Below are 16,548 nucleotides of genomic sequence, written 5' to 3' on the forward strand. Positions count from 1 at the left end.
TGGCCTACAAGTAAATGGTGAAGGTCGTGAAGTAGCTGAACCTGAGGTCGCATAGCTACCTAGCAGGGCTCTGAAGATTTTAGGGGGGCAAGGGTGGCCCAGTAGTCTAAGGCGTCGGGCTTCGCTGTGCGAGTTACGTCCCTTGGGCATGCCAGAAACCTATGATTGTGGGTTCGAGTCCCGGCTCCCCCGATTATGTTTCTAGGTTTGTCAGTACCATACCCATGCTCGTGGTTTTCACCGAAGTGGTAAACGTCTGAGACCTGCATCACTTCGGGCTTTCCTCCCACATTAAGCTGACACGCCATGATATGACTGGAATACTGTTAAAAGCGATATTAAACCCAACTCACTCGCTCACTCACTCACTGAGATTTTAGAATTCTCTACCCTAAAACGCCTTTTCCTGCACTCTGAGATTAAATCTTGGCTTCCATTTGCCTCAATCCGTGGTTATTTATGAGCAAATAAAAATGTTGTACACAACATTACAAAATGGCACTTTCGGTAAGCAATAATACAAATGTCAACTTGAAATGAAATAAAACCACCTTTCAACTCACATGTTAAAATTCTGCAGTGTATTTGACAAATTCTTCGAGAGATGCAAAATTCTGCTAGGGTTCTGCACAAAATGTAATTTTCTGCAAGATAGACATATTTCTGCAAAATACAGCGGAATTCAGCAGGTTCTGTGAGATATTATTACGTTGTTATTCATTTCAGGTGTTAAAGCAGACGGCAGCTCAGAACTAAATGGGACTCTGAAAGGTAAAGTGTTTATTTGATAAAGCGCCCAAGTGGTACAGATTCCTTGTTTTGGTTGGTTTGGTTTGTTGTTTAACGCCGCACTCAGCAATATTCCAGCTATATGACGGCGGTCTGTAAATAATTGAGTCTGGACCAGATAATCCAGTGATTAACATCATGAGCATCGATCCACGCAATTGGGATACAATGACATGCATCAACCAAGTCAGCGAGTCTGACCACACCGATCCCGTTAGTCGCCTCTTACGACAAGCATAGTCGCCTTTTACGTCAAGCAAGGGTTGCTGAAGACCTATTCTACCCTGGATCTTCACGGGTTCCCTGAACTGCTTAATGTACTATCGGTAGTGTAGAGAAACAGGGTGGTGGGGGTAACTTGGTAGTTAAAGTGTTGGATCATCATCACGCCACAGACACAGATAGAAATGTGTTATTCCAAAGTGTGCCTCAGGCATGCATTAAGATGCTTGGACGCTCCATTTGGAATTGTAGTCTGCCCACAAGACGAATACTTTTGATGCATCTTAGAACTCGGTGTATGTGTTTCAAGGTGAGCTAGAATATAAACAGCAATTATTAAGATTGTTTGCCACCTTCCTGTTCATTGAGATTGACAATACCAGTACAGTCTGGCATAGTTTTTGATAATACCAGTACAGTCTGGCATAGTTTTTGATAATACCAGTACAGTCTGGCATAGTTTTTGATAATACCAGTACAGTCTGGCAAAAGTGTTTGATAATACCAGTACAGTCTGGCAAAAGTGTTTGATAATACCAGTACTGCCTGGCATAGTTTTTGATAATACCAGTACAGTCTGGCGAAAGTATTTGATAATACCAGTACAGTCTGGCATAGTTTTTGATAATACCAGTACAGTCTGGCATAGTTTTTGATAATACCAGTACAGTCTGGCAAAAGTTTTTGATAATACCAGTAAAATGGGTCTTATCCTGCAAAGTGCATCAAATCACTTGAGTTGAGCACCTTCATTAAAAACATGAAAAGATTTTTAATATATCTGTCGTTGCCCAGTTGACGGTACACATGCTGTGCATATTCTGCAGTCATCCGAAATCGGCACATTGAAGTCCATGTTGTTTATCAACCGGATGTCTAGTTCGTTACACGATTTGGATTGGACGATGCATAGACTTGTTAGTCCAGCTAAAAAAAACTCCGGAATACCAGCCTATTTCTGCAAAGGTGGTAACTGGACTTTTAAAGTCGGTTAACTCCCTTGCCTCAGGAAGATGGATATACTCTGTCAATAGTTTCCCCTAGGTCTACAAATGAGTGAGACCCATGAAGATCCGAGGTAGAACAGGTCTTCAGCAACCCATGCTTGCCGTAAAAGGCGACTATGCTTGTCGTAAGAGGCGACTAACGGGATCGGGTGGTCAGACTCGCCTGCTTGGTTGATGCATGTCATCGATCCCAATTGGGTGGATCGATGCTCATGATATCAATCACTGGATTGTCTAGTCCAGACGCGATTATTAACAGACCGCTGCCATATAGCTTGAATATTGCTGAGTGCGGCGTTAAACAACAACAAACAGACATAGTCATATAGTCCCCCCACACTGCCCAATAGTTAAGGTATCACAAGGACTCGTAGACATTTGCCATTTTTAAGGGGTTGCTATTTGTTTTAGGACTAATAGACTGAAACAGTTAGTTTCTATCGCTGGATTCTTGGTACCCAGGATCTGACATGTGGAATATTCCTTATGTGAACAGGGGGCACAGGTGGCCCAGTCGTCTAAGGCGCAGCGATTTGCTGTGCAGAGTTGCGTCCCTTGGGCAGGCCAGATACCTATGATTGTGGGTTTCGAATGCCGGTTCGCCCCGATTATGTTTCTAGGTTTGTCAGCACCATACACGTGCTCGTGGGTTTCACCGAAGTGGTAAACGTCTGAGACCTGCATCACTTCGTGTTTTCCTCCCACATTAAGCTGACACGCCGCGATATAACTGTAATAATGTTAAAAGCGGCATTAAACTCACTCACTCACTCTTTTGTGAACTAAACTCTCTCGCACAAAGAAGTAATCTTTTCACTTCAACCAATAAAACCTGAAAGTATGTGTGGTCAGTTTGATTGTCTAAAGTATCAAAACAATGTCGATTCCTTCCAGGCCCGGCGCTCACTGAGAATCAAGACGCCAACAAGATCATCTCTGACCGTGAGAATGGCAATGAAGATAAGAAACAGTTGAACTTGCAGCAATCTCAGCTGAATGCAGCATGGCACAACTGCCGCAAGCTCATCTACGTCCCGCGATCAGCGCAGAAGGGGTACTCCGTCGGACACTGGCCGATCCCTGAGGCTTACTGGCCTGACGTCAGTAGTCCGCAGTTGGTGAGTTTACAGCTTGTTTGGAATATGGGTTAGACAGTCTTTAAAGTTAATACCAGCCTACTAGCCCAACACTTATTCTGGCTGAGGACAGTTAAGAATCCAATGATGGTTCTCAATGACTGGTAGTAAGTAGGAGCCCACAAAGAAGATATAAATTGAATATCATTTACGGAATTTAATTATTGAAAAAAAAAATTGTTTCCATAAATGGAAAACAAAATAGGCCATGCCCACAAACAGACTACTTTTTCCTAATTGGCTGATAATGGAATGGGTAGGGCTTGTGTTGAATTTTAGTGCTGACTTATTGTTACTGATTTTGTATTGTTTTCTGCAGTTAATGGGTTAATAATTAAATTTGTCTTTGAAGTTATTATTGTTGATGTATTTATTTATAATAATTAACTTCAATATGAATTTGCATTTATGGAGGTATAAATTTACAAAATGCTGTGCACTCGTTGTATAGGTCAGTACGTACACATTTTTTATTACGTTTTTTACATTTATACCTCCATAAATGCAAGTAAATGTTAAGGTCAGTTCTGAGTTTAGACGATGTATAAATGTGTATTGTGTCCCCAGCCTCCGCGGTCAGCCCACCCTGTGTTGCGATTCTCCTGCTCTCCGTGTGATCCCATGGTCATCGAGAACCTACCCTTCGACAAGTACGAGCTGGAACCATCGCCGCTCACTCAGTACATCCTAGAGAGACGACAGCCAAACTCCTGCTGGCAGGTCAGTCACCCCGGTCGGTCACCCCGGTCGGTCCCCCCGGTCAGTCCCCCGCTGTTGGTCCCCCCGGTCGGTCACTCTGGTCAGTCCCCCCTGTTGGTCACCCCGGTCTGTCACCCATGGTGGTGTCATCCTGGTCAGTCCCCCCTGTTGGTCACCCCGGTCGGTCACCCATGGTGGTGTCATCCTGGTCAGTCCCCCCTGTTGGTCCCCCCTGTTGGTCACCCCTGTTGGTCACCCCTGTTGGTCACCCATGGTGGTGTCATCCTGGTCAGTCCCCCCTGTTGGTCACCCCGGTCGGTCACCCATGGTGGTGTCATCCTGGTCAGTCCCCCCTGTTGGTCACCCCGGTCGGTCACCCATGGTGGTGTCATCCTGGTCAGTCCCCCCTGTTGGTCACCCCTGTTGGTCACCCATGGTGGTGTCATCCTGGTCGGTCCCCCCTGTCGGTCACCCCGGTCGGTCACCCATGGTGGTGTCATCCTGGTCAGTCCCCCCTGTTGGTCACCCCGGTCGGTCACCCATGGTGGTGTCACCCTTGTCAGTCCCCCCTGTTGGTCACCCTGGTCGGTCACCCCGGTCGGTCACACTGGTCGGTCACACTGGTCGGTCCCCCCTGTCGATCACACTGGTCGGTCACCCTGGTCAGCCCCCCCTGTTGGTCACCCCTGTCGATCACACTGGTCGGTCACCCTGGTCAGCCCCCCCTGTTGGTCACCCCGGTCGGTCACCCCTGTCGATCACACTGGTCGGTCCCCCCTGTCGATCACACTGGTTGGTCACCCTGGTCAGTCCCCCCTGTTGGTCACCCCGGTCGGTCACCCATGGTGGTGTCATCCTGGTCAGTCCCCCCTGTTGGTCAGGCCGGTCGGTCACCCATGGTGGTGTCATCCTGGTCAGTCCCCCCTGTTGGTCACCCCGGTCGGTCACCCATGGTGGTGTCACCCTTGTCAGTCCCCCCTGTTGGTCACCCATGGTGGTGTCATCCTGGTCAGTCCCCCCTGTTGGTCACCCCGGTCGGTCACCCATGGTGGTGTCATCCATGGTGGTGTCATCCTGGTTAGAGGATCCGGGTTAGAATAGGTCTTCAGCAACCCATACTTGCCGTAACAGGCGACTATGCTTGTCGTGAGAGGCGACTAACGAGATCGGGTGGATAGGCTCGCTGACTTGGTTGATGCATGTCATCGTATCCAAATTGCGTGGATCGATGCTCATGATGTCAATCACTGGATTGTCTGGTCCAGACTCGATTATTTACAGACCGCTGTCATATAGCTGGAATAATGCTGAGTGCAGCGTTAAACAACCAACAAACAAACAAACAAACTGCAAGATTATGTACATATGTTCCTCTCATGCAGCAATACTTCATTAGTTTAGGAAAAATTATGACAGTCATCAGAGATTTGAGATTTTATTTCTTTAGACTAGTTTAAAATGCATCTATGTTTCTTTGATAAATTAATGGGACCAGGATACAACATGGTTTTGTTTTCATGTGAATAAGAGGCGGTCGGGTAGCCCAGTGGTTAAAACGTTCGCTCGTCACGCCGAAGACCCGGACAAATGTGTGAAGCCCATTTCCCTGGTGCCCCCGCCGTGATATTGCTGGAATATTGCTAAAAGCTGCGTAAAACCATACTCACTCACTCACTCATGTGAATAAGCACCTGGTTCATGTTAAATCAGTTTTCTTAAATCGAGCTCTGTTATCAAATATCTGTTTGTCTTGTTGCAGGTGTTTATAGGTAACAGTGCTAAGTACAGTGATATATGTCATCCGTTCGGCTACCTGAAGGCCAGTAGCGTGCTGAGCTGTGTCAACCTGTTCGTGATGCCGTACAACTACCCCATCTTGCTGCCTCTGCTGGGTGAGTCCTCAACCTCGCTCTCCATTCATTTCACAATTTATGACATCTTCCTGAGGCAAGGGAGTTAACTGTGAAAGTCCGGTTTCCATCCTTGACGACTAGGCTGGAATTTCAGGGCTGGTTCGTAGTGCCACCAGTCACTATTACGAGTTATGTCCCTTCTATATCCCTCCTATTGACCAATCAGATTCCACATCTCATATCACTTGCATTTGCTTCAAACGAAATGGCTGCGCCCAGTCAACAAATCTGATCGATAATCAAGATCTGTATTGTAATAAAACGGTTCCTACTTCGCGAAGTGCATCAAATCACGTGTAAAACATAAAAAAGTTTGGAAACTATCTGTTGACACTGAGTTGACGGTACAGATGCTTTGTAATTCCTGCAATCGTCGAAATCTGCACGACAATTTACAAACCGGATGTCGATTTAGTTACGCGAGTTAAATTTGACTATGCATAGACACGTTAGTCCAGCCAAAATGTAACTTTATGTAACCTTGCGAACATGAATTTATAATAGAAAAATGTATTCCATTATCAGGGAGGTTTGAGTATTTATTTACAAGTTATTCACACAGGGTAGAGATAGTGTTAGCGACATATTCAATATGAATATGTCGTCACACCTGTCTTGCTGTTTCACCTGTTGTAGGCACAATGTTTTAGTGGGGAGTATTTATGTTTGCACCCAGAAGATTTACTATACCGTATTCGACTTAATAAATTTTGTGGATTATGCTGACAGCCTGAAATGTTTATATACGACAGATATATTTTTCCAGAATTTAATTGCCCATAATTAAGGGTCCATATAGCACACGAGTGCGTATTATACATGAATAAATAAGTCTTGTGTACATTGATCAATCGGAAGGGGTGCTAATTGGGATTGTTCACTGGCCAATATATTAGCAAATATCGCTGTGGGTGCTTATTAGATCTTATTAGAGCGGGACGCTTATTACGTCGAATACGGTATGATGCTTTCAGATGTATTTTCCACTTTTTATTATTTCAGTCATGCAGCTATGTTGATTTTGTGTGAAATACAACTGTTTCTTTTATGCTTCTATAAATATTTAAATGTTTTCATCAACAGAGGAGCTGTTTAAAGTCCACAAATTAAAACCAACACCAAAATGGAGGCAACAGTTTGAGAACTACCTCAAGACTATGCCTGGTTACTATGCTGGGGTGAGTGTCTCTTTATTTTACATGCTGGCTGATTGGTTGGTTGTTGTACTACATGCTGGCTGAGTGACTGCGTAGCTATCCTAGAGTAGAGATCCTGGCTTAGTGTAACTATCCTAGAGTAGAGATCCTGACTGTATAGTAATCCAAAAGTAGAGATCCTGGCTTCGGGTGACTATCCTAGAGTAGAGATCCTGGCTTAGGGTTACTATCCTAGAGTAGAGGTCCTGGCTTCGGGTTACTATCCTAGAGTAGAGATCCTGGCTTAGGGTTACTATCCTAGAGTAGAGATCCTGGCTTAGGGTTACTATCCTAGAGTAGAGGTCCTGGCTTCGGGTTACTATCCTAGAGTAGAGATCCTGGCTTAGGGTTACTATCCTAGAGTAGAGGTCCTGGCTTCGGGTGACTATCCTAGAGTAGAGATCCTGGCTTCAGGTGACTATCCTAGAGTAGAGATCCTGACTCTGTAGCTATCCCAAAGTAGAGATCCTGGCTTCGGGTGACTATCCTAGTGTAGAGATCCTGGCTATGCGTAATTATTGTCCAAAAGTAGAGATCCTGGCTATGCGTAATTATTGTCCAAAAGTAGAGATCCTGGCTATGCATAATTATTGTCCGAAAGTTGGGATCCTGATTATGCGTAATTATTGTCCGAAAGTAGAGATCTTGACTATGCATAATTCTTGTCCAAAAGTAGAGATCCTGACTATGTGTAACTATCCTAGAGTAGAGATCCTGACTATGTGTACCTATCCTAGAGTAGAGATCCTGACTATGTGTACCTATCCTAGAGTAGAGATCCTGACTATGTGTAACTATCCTAGAGTAGAGATCCTAGAGTAAGGAAGTTGCAGTGTTTGTGGTAATTCCTTCATGATGTGTGTCCTCTGCAGCCGTTACGCCGGGCGATGGCCAGGATGGGTGCGGCGAACCTCGTCCCTGACAACATGGACAACTGCCTCAGCTACAGCGTCATCACCTACCTCAAGAAACTTAAAAACCAGGTACTTCGCACGCACATACGATGTCCTAATTTTGACATTTTTATTGTCAATCACAACCGAGGCGGACTGTAACTAACTTATTAACCATCTATAAGCTGGAAGTACCAAAAGTATAAGAAAATATCTGGATACCTTACAGTGAAACAATACAATAGTCACAGTATAAATCAAATTTGATGACAGCGAGCGAGAGAAAGATCATGTGCAGCAAGCAATCAACTGAAGTCATGACATGTAAGATTAAACTCTTTCATCACCTGCCCCAGGGGCTGAGTGGGAAAAACTGGGTTATAATACTAAACATGACTTGTGAGGTTGCAGGTTCAATTCACATCATGGAATTTTTATGTTAAAAATTAAAATTAGGAGCATATCAAAAGGCTGTTTATACAGTTCAGCTGTAAAACCTTTTCAGTACGTCTCACTTGAAAGTAGGACCTCTCACAAGGTTACTCAGATCATTATCAGTGAAGTTAAGCACTGTTTTAACACATGTCTCTTTTGGTAAGTTTCTTTGTACGATACCTATGAAGATCCGGGTTAGAATCCATCTTGAGCATGCTTGCCGTAAAAGGCGACTATGCTCGTCGTAAAAGGCGACTAACGGGATCGAGTGGTCAGGCTCGCTGACTTGGTTGATGCATGTCATCGATCCCAATTGCGTGGATCGATACTCATGATATCAATCACTGGAATATCTGGTCCAGACTCGACTATTTACAGACCGCCGTCATATAGCTGGGATATTGATGAGTGCGGCGTTAAACAACAAACCAACCAACCTTCTAGCACCTCACAGGCAGCTTTGGTTGTGTACTCCATTGACCAGAGTAACAATAAAGCACTTGGAGCATGCTTTTGGTGTGGATTTGGCACTTTATGATTATGCCCATTATTATTGTCATTGTTGTTGTAGGGGCGGTCGGGTAGCCTTGTGGTTAAAGCGTTAGCTCGCCACGCCGAAGGCCTGGGTTCGATTCCCGACATGGGTACAATGTGTGAAGCCCATTTCTGGTGCCCCCCGCCGTGATATTGCTGGAATATTGCTAAAAGCGGCGTAAAACCATATTCACTCGTTGTTGTTGTTGTTGTTGTTGTTAATGGTTGTATGTCTCTTATCCCATCAGGCCAAGATAGAAATGGACAGGCTGATCGCCTCAGTGGGTCAGAAGCCGCAACACAATGAAGGAATCAAAGTCAGCTCCAGGTGAGTTATTTACTGCAGGACATGTTGCCAAACTTTTAATAGTACCTGGTGGTCTGAGGTCTGTAATTTACTGTGAAGAAATTTGAATGCCAATGGAACTGTTGTATCAAGTTCCAAGATTTTTTCAAGGATTTCAAACAAAGTGCCCTTGGCAGGTAAATTAGGAAAAATCATTACTTAGTTCAAAATCGAATTTTTAGAAAGTTCATATTTTCTTAATTTCATAGGTATTTTAACACTAATGTTAAATTAAGCCTTTTTCCTCTTTATTTGCCCTGTATCAGTGAAAATCAAATCACCTCGACCAAGACATTATGTTAGTTAGAATTACTCTGACATGAATTTTATACCTATTTGGGAATTTTTATGTGCATTTGCTGCGGACTCGGGCTCTAAATACAACAATGAGTTCCGTCCATTATCTATGCAGAATGTACTTCTTCCCAAAGGAAATGAAGCTCTTTCAAGATCATGGCACTTAGCTATCATGGGAGCAATGTGTAGAGTTGTATCCCTTGTCTGGAGGAGGATCCACTGATTGTGGGGTCATTATCCTTGGTTAGTCACTATCATGCCCGTTTTGGGGTTTTACCGAAGCGGTTAACAACTACGTCCTGTGTCATGTTAAGGGGCAGTGTAGTAGCCAAGTTGATAAAGCGTTGGCTTGTCACGCCGAAGACACTGGGTTCAGTACCCCTAGGTAAATTGTTTAAAGCCACATTTCTGTTGTCCCCTGCTCTGATATTGCTAGCATAATGCTGAAAGTGGCGTAAAACCCAACTCGCTCACTCACTCACTCCTACAGCTAAACTGTTGTCATATAGCTGAAAAATGGTTCAAAGTTGTGCTATTCCCAACTCTTTAACACACCTCAGCACTATAGGTAATATGGGCCACAGGTGGCCCAGTCATCTAATTCACTACAATTCGCTGTGCAGAGTTGCGTCCCTTTGGCACACCAGAAGCCTATGATCGTGAGTTCACATCCTGGTTCACCTCAATTATGTTCAGGGTTTGTCCGCACCATACCCTGCTTGTGGGTTTCACCAAAGTGGTCAACGTCAAGACCTGCATCACTTCGGGTTTTCCTCCCATATTAGGCTGTGATATAACTGGAATACTGTACAAAGTGATGTTTAACCCAACTCACACACTCATGGGTAAAACTGCAAAACAGGTTCCAAATAAGTGTTTGGAGTTGGAGAGCTGAGAGCTGAGAGCTGTGAGCTGAGAGCTGAGAGCTGTGAGCTGTGAGCTGTGAGCTGCGAGCTGAGAGCTGAGGGCTGCGAGCTGAGAGCTGAGATCATTTTAAGGAGAAGTAATGGCGACAGGTGACCTGAAGATGACATGGGGCAGTGTTTAAAAATAATTTTAAAACCCAACAAGACCTATAAATGTTGCCTGCCCATCTTCAAATTTACCTGCCCACATTTAGACATTATAAATTTTGAAAAGTAAGAGAAAAGTAAGAGACAAATATTGAAAAGTAAGAGAAAAGTAAGAGACAAATATTGAAAAGTAAGAGAAAAGTAAGAGAAAAGTAAGAGACTAATATTGAAAAGTAAGAGACATATATTGAAAAGTAAGAGAAAAGTAAGAGACTAATATTGAAAAGTAAGAAAAGTAAGAGACTAATATTGAAAAGTAAGAGACAAATATTGAAAAGTAAGAGACTAATATTGAAAAGTAAGAGAAAAGTAAGAGACAAATATTGAAAAGTAAGAGAAAAGTAAGAGACTAATATTGAAAAGTAAGAGACATATATTGAAAAGTAAGAGAAAAGTAAGAGACAAATATTGAAAAGTAAGAGAAAAGTAAGAGACTAATATTGAAAAGTAAGAGACTAATATTGAAAAGTAAGAGAAAAGTATTGAAAAGTAAGAGAAAAGTAAGAGACTAATATTGAAAAGTAAGAGAAAAGTAAGAGACAAATATTGAAAAGTAAGAGACAAATATTGAAAAGTAAGAGAAAAGTAAGAGACTAATATTGAAAAGTAAGAGACTAATAATGAAAAGTAAGAGAAAAGTAAGAGACAAATATTGAAAAGTAAGAGACAAATATTGAAAAGTAAGAGAAAAGTAAGAGACTAATATTGAAAAGTAAGAGACTAATATTGAAAAGTAAGAGAAAAGTAAGAGACATATATTGAAAAGTAAGAGACAAATATTGAAAAGTAAGAGAAAAGTAAGAGACAAATATTGAAAAGTAAGAGACTAATATTGAAAAGTAAGAGAAAAGTAAGAGACAAATATTGAAAAGTAAGAGACATATATTGAAAAGTAAGAGACAAATATTGAAAAGTAAGAGACATATATTGAAAAGTAAGAGAAAAGTAAGAGACAAATATTGAAAAGTAAGAGACATTTATTGAAAAGTAAGAGACAAATATTGAAAAGTAAGAGACATATATTGAAAAGTAAGAGAAAAGTAAGAGACTAATATTGAAAAGTAAGAGAAAAGTAAGAGACTAATATTGAAAAGTAAGAGACTAATATTGAAAAGTAAGAGAAAAGTAAGAGACATATATTGAAAAGTAAGAGACTAATATTGAAAAGTAAGAGAAAAGTAAGAGACAAATATTGAAAAGTAAGAGACAAATATTGAAAAGTAAGAGAAAAGTAAGAGACAAATATTGAAAAGTAAGAGAAAAGTATTGAAAAGTAAGAGAAAAGTAAGAGACAAATATTGAAAAGTAAGAGACTAATATTGAAAAGTAAGAGACAAATATTGAAAAGTAAGAGACAACTATTGAAAAGTAAGAGACAACTATTGAAAAGTAAGAGATAAATAATGTAAACAATTACTTGAGAATCTAAAAGGAGGTATAATAAAATTGAAAACGTAAGTAGTCTTAAGATTAAATGCCAGACAGTCGGGCCGGTGGAGAATTTTTTTATTGCAGCCCGGTAGAAAAGTTACCAGCCACGGGCAGGCAGTTATTTCAGACGCTGACATTGGGTCACGTTGATGCTTCTGTTTCAGGAGTCAGACGTCAGTGCTACAGAGGAAGGACTTCAACCAGTTGATGCAGAACCTGGGAGGCAACATGGCGTGGCTGAAGCAGGACCTACAGGAGTACACCACGTTCAGCATCGCCGTGCCCGACCGGGGCATCAAACCTCAGTTCTACAGGTGAGTGATCACTGCCACCGGGGTGTGATGTGAGGTCAAGTGATGCACTCAATCCTGGGCAATGTGCAGCCTTGTGGTGGAAGCCCTTGATTGTCACACTGAAGGTCTGGGTTCGATTCCCCACATGGGTACAATGTGGGAGACCATGGTTGGTGTCACCTGTCGTGATATGCCAAATATTGCTGAAAGCTGTAACAAACTATTCACTCACTCTCACTCTCACTCACTCTCACTCACTCGCTCGCTCACTCACTCACTCACTCACTCACTCACTCACTCACCGCCTCCTTGGTCTAGTGCTAGAGTGTCCACCTGGAGGACGGAAGGTCGTGGGTTCGATCCCCGACCGCGTCATACCAAAAGACGTTAAACAATGGTACTTGTTGTTACCCTGCCTTGCACTCGGCATTTAAGGGCTGGTCGGCTCGGAGTCAGTATACTGTGTCTGAGTGGGGTATTCATGTTAAACTGTGGCATGGTATCTCAGTGAGCTAGCACTACAAAATCCGCATCAGTAGTACATCGACTAGTACATGTTTTGTGTTTCAGGAACCCATACGATATTCCAAGGAAAAGTCTGCTTGATCAGGTGACGCGGATGAGAACAAACTTCCTTCAGTCTTCCTACACCAACACAAAACTCTGTGATGAAGGTGAGTGGTCCTACACCAACACAAAACTCATATCATTAAAAATACCAGTGCATTTGCACCTCTTCACCCAGCTGGAAATGGGTACCCAGTTGGATGAATTGGTAATGTGAATTCAAAACTTTCTAGCACCTAAGCTGAGAATGCAATTGGAATAAACTGATCTGTTGACCAAGGTAATTTTGTGATTATCTTTCAGCATCTGAGATGATGATGATGATGATGATGATGATTCACAGTTTACCAGTGTGATGGACTTTGAGAATATTGGATGATGATGATGATGATGATGATGATGATGATGATAACATTGCTTGCATTCCCATGCTTCAGACAATCTACACAGTGTGCCAGTCGGCCAGATGGGGAACTATCAGGAGTATCTCAAGAGGCAGCCCCCCGCCCTGCGAGAGCTGGAGAGTTCGCCTGTCAGATTACACATGTTTGGAAATCCATTTAAAGTCAATAAATCAGTGAGTAACAAATACAGGAAAATAACCTTCTTACAGTATGTATTTAGAGATGAAATGACCCGTAAATACTCATCTTCAGCAACCCATGCTTGTCCCCCGTGAAGATCTGGGGTAGAATAGGTCTTCAGCAACCCATGCTTGTCCCCCGTGAAGATCTGGGGTAGAATAGGTCTTCAGCAACCCATGCTTGCCGTAAAAAGCGACTATGCTTGTCGTAAGAGGCGACTAACGGGATCGGGTGGTCAGGCTCGCTGACTTGGTTGATGCATATCATCGTATCCCAATTGCGTGGATCGATGCTCACGATGTCCATCACAGGATTGTCTGGTCCAGATACGATTATTTACAGACTGCAGTCATATTGCCGGAATATTGAGTGCCTATCATTTGTTCTTTCAGAACCAGAACACTTTCATGGTGGATGAGGCAGAAGAAGCCATGTTCGGGACTCAGACACGAAACAAGCGGTCGTCCGAGAGCCCACCTCCATCACCCGGGCCCAAGAAGAGAAAGGCGGGCCCGTTGCCACGAGAACTGTCGGTCCGGCAACTGATAACCCCACCACCATCACCGGTCCCGGATAGCCCGGAAGAAGAGAAAATGGAGACGGATGAAACACAGGAACAAATGCTGGGTAGGTGCCAGAGAAATAATGGGTCTCTGTGAGATAGTCAATATTTCACACTATACACAGCACAGGTTACAATTCAGTGGACCGCCTCTGTGGTCTAGTGGTAGAGCATCCGCCCTGAGAGAGGAAGGTCCGGGGTTCGATCCCCAGCCGCGGCATACCAAAAGACGTTGAAAGATGGTACTTGTTGTTACCCTGTCTGGCGCTCGGCATTAAGGGGCTAAAACGAGGACTTGTCAGCTCGGAGTCAGTAACCTGTGTCTGAGTGGGGTATTCATGTTAAACTGCGGCATGGTATCTCAGTGAGCTAGCATTATAAATCGGCATCAGTCCGGACTAGAACAAGCAGCCACATAAACACACACACGTGCATGCACGTCGCTATGTAAGTGCAATAATCTTGGACGCGACGTTAAACCCCATTTCACCTCACCTACAAATCAGTGACGTTAAGCCACATTGGTCGCAGAGAGTAGTTGGATGGGTGACCGTGTTCGGCAGCTTGACTCCGGAGAGTTTCTAGGGCTTTGGTCCTGCCCCACACTGAAGCACTTGTTGTGCATGTGTGTCCTTTGGCCATTGACTTTGTTCGAAATGTGCCTCTGTTCACCCAGCAGTGAATGGGTACCCGGTAGGATGATATGGTAATGACTGTTAACCTTCTAGCGCCTCACAGGTAGCTTGGGTTGCATACTCCCCAGGGAGCTGAGAATGAAATTCAAGTGTACACTGCTCCATTGACGGGGTAATAATGTTGTGCTTTGAGCATGCTTCATAGTGAGAATTTGGTGAATTATGATGATTATTATTAATATTTTATTATTATTATTTTATCATTATTTTTGTTATTATGTTCCCCCATCACATGTGAATAGTGAGCACATTTTTAACCAATGAATTTGGCTGATTATGATGATGATTATTTTTATTTTTTTAATTATTTTATCATTATTTTTAGCATTATTTTTATTATTATTTTTGTTATTATTATGTTCCCCCATCACTTGTGAATAGTGAACACATGATTCAGCTTTTCTTTTGGCACTATTTTTAACCAGTGAATCAAGCGATTCATGCGAGAGGGAAACCAGCAGGTGCCCGACCTGTTGGCCTGATACCATGGAAAATATTGAGGCTGAGCAGTAGGAATCTTATTGACCTTACAGATATCGTTACATGATGTCCTGTTGACTTTGTTTAAGAATTTGTCTTGGTTCAATTTCATAAAATTTGGAAGGTTTCAAAATTTGATACAATATTCAAAATTATTACGTGTTAGGTATTGTGTATAACAACTGTTGGAGCTGTTGAATCCATTTCGACAGGTGTGTTGCTCTGTAGGAGGCGTTACTAAGCAAATTCTTGTATCAAGCTACATCAAGTACAGTGCTTGTTTCATGATCTAATGGGGTGCACGGGTGGCCCAGCCATCTAAGGTGCCGCGATTCGCTGTGCAGAGTTGCGTCCCTTGGGCACGCCAGAAACCTATGATTGTGGGTTTCGAATCCCGGTTCGCCCAAATTATGTTTCTAGGTTTGTCAGTTTGTCAGCACCATACCCGTGCTGGTGGGTTTCACCGAAGTGGTAAACGTCCGAGACTTGCATCACTTCGGGCTTTCCTCCCACATTAAGCTGACATGCCGCGATATAACTGGAATACTGTTAAAAGCGGCGTTAAACACAACTCACACTCATGATCTAAAGTTCTTCAAAAACAGTGTCTTCCATTGTAAAATTAATGATTACTTTTTCGGTAGATTTGGATTATGTATATTTAGCTCTTCATTGTTTGGATTTGTTTCATGTGAATTCCCAGCTTAATAAGATGAATCAAATTTAATTAAATTGAAATTAGTGGATAAAATTTTTACAATCAACAGAATGATAAAAATGTTTTTTTAAATCTGTTTCCATGTAATTTCCTGTATGGCTTTTAAACACACACATTCAAGGGAAGTAACTCTGAATGTTACAATTTGATTGTGATTAATTTGTTCATACGACAGTAGATGCTAAATACTTGGCCAAGTCTTTAACCGTACAATCATGATGTTGAAACAAAATACACGTCAGGACATGAGGTAACAGTCATAATATTTAACGTACTGTTGGATAACAGATTTTCAGACGATTACTCAAGCTATAACGGGGGTTGTGCATCACACAAACATTCTTAATACTCAGATGATGGCTTCTTTTTAAGATAAAATTGTTTTTTATAATTGAGTGAGATGTTTTACCGTTGTTCATGTGATTAGAGAGAAAACTGTGTGTTTCTTAAGCATCCGAAAAACTCATAACACGGGGAAACTGTAAAAAACAACAACACATTATTCAAAAACAAACCTATGGTTAAGATTTTTAGACTTCAAGGATGTTTTGTGATAACTGGGTTTTTGAACAACTGGACCTAGCTGTGTAGAGTGCATGCATAGCGTCATTACTTGAGTGAATGCTCATCCCTAAAGATCCGGGGTAGAATAGGTCTTCAGCAACCCATGCTTGTCGT

The 16,548-nt window shown here is 42.5% G+C and overlaps 1 protein-coding gene across 1 annotated transcript in view; it reads left to right on the plus strand.

Annotated features, from left to right (window-relative positions):
- LOC124144034 (integrator complex subunit 6-like) overlaps positions 1–16,548 on the plus strand; it is a 34,629-nt gene that overhangs the window by 13,167 nt on the left and 4,914 nt on the right. Inside the window, exons 7-17 of the mRNA XM_048384948.1 lie at positions 727–771; positions 2,913–3,136; positions 3,722–3,874; positions 5,613–5,745; positions 6,850–6,944; positions 7,835–7,945; positions 9,073–9,152; positions 12,136–12,285; positions 12,835–12,938; positions 13,269–13,408; positions 13,808–14,042. Of these exons, the coding sequence (XP_048240905.1) occupies positions 727–771; positions 2,913–3,136; positions 3,722–3,874; positions 5,613–5,745; positions 6,850–6,944; positions 7,835–7,945; positions 9,073–9,152; positions 12,136–12,285; positions 12,835–12,938; positions 13,269–13,408; positions 13,808–14,042 (1,470 nt within the window). The remainder of the gene's footprint in view (positions 1–726; positions 772–2,912; positions 3,137–3,721; positions 3,875–5,612; positions 5,746–6,849; positions 6,945–7,834; positions 7,946–9,072; positions 9,153–12,135; positions 12,286–12,834; positions 12,939–13,268; positions 13,409–13,807; positions 14,043–16,548) is intronic.

This window comes from Haliotis rufescens, unplaced genomic scaffold, assembly GCF_023055435.1.
Source record: "Haliotis rufescens isolate VD_foot unplaced genomic scaffold, xgHalRufe1.0.p SCAF_52, whole genome shotgun sequence".
In the NCBI taxonomy this organism is placed as follows: domain Eukaryota; kingdom Metazoa; phylum Mollusca; class Gastropoda; order Lepetellida; family Haliotidae; genus Haliotis; species Haliotis rufescens.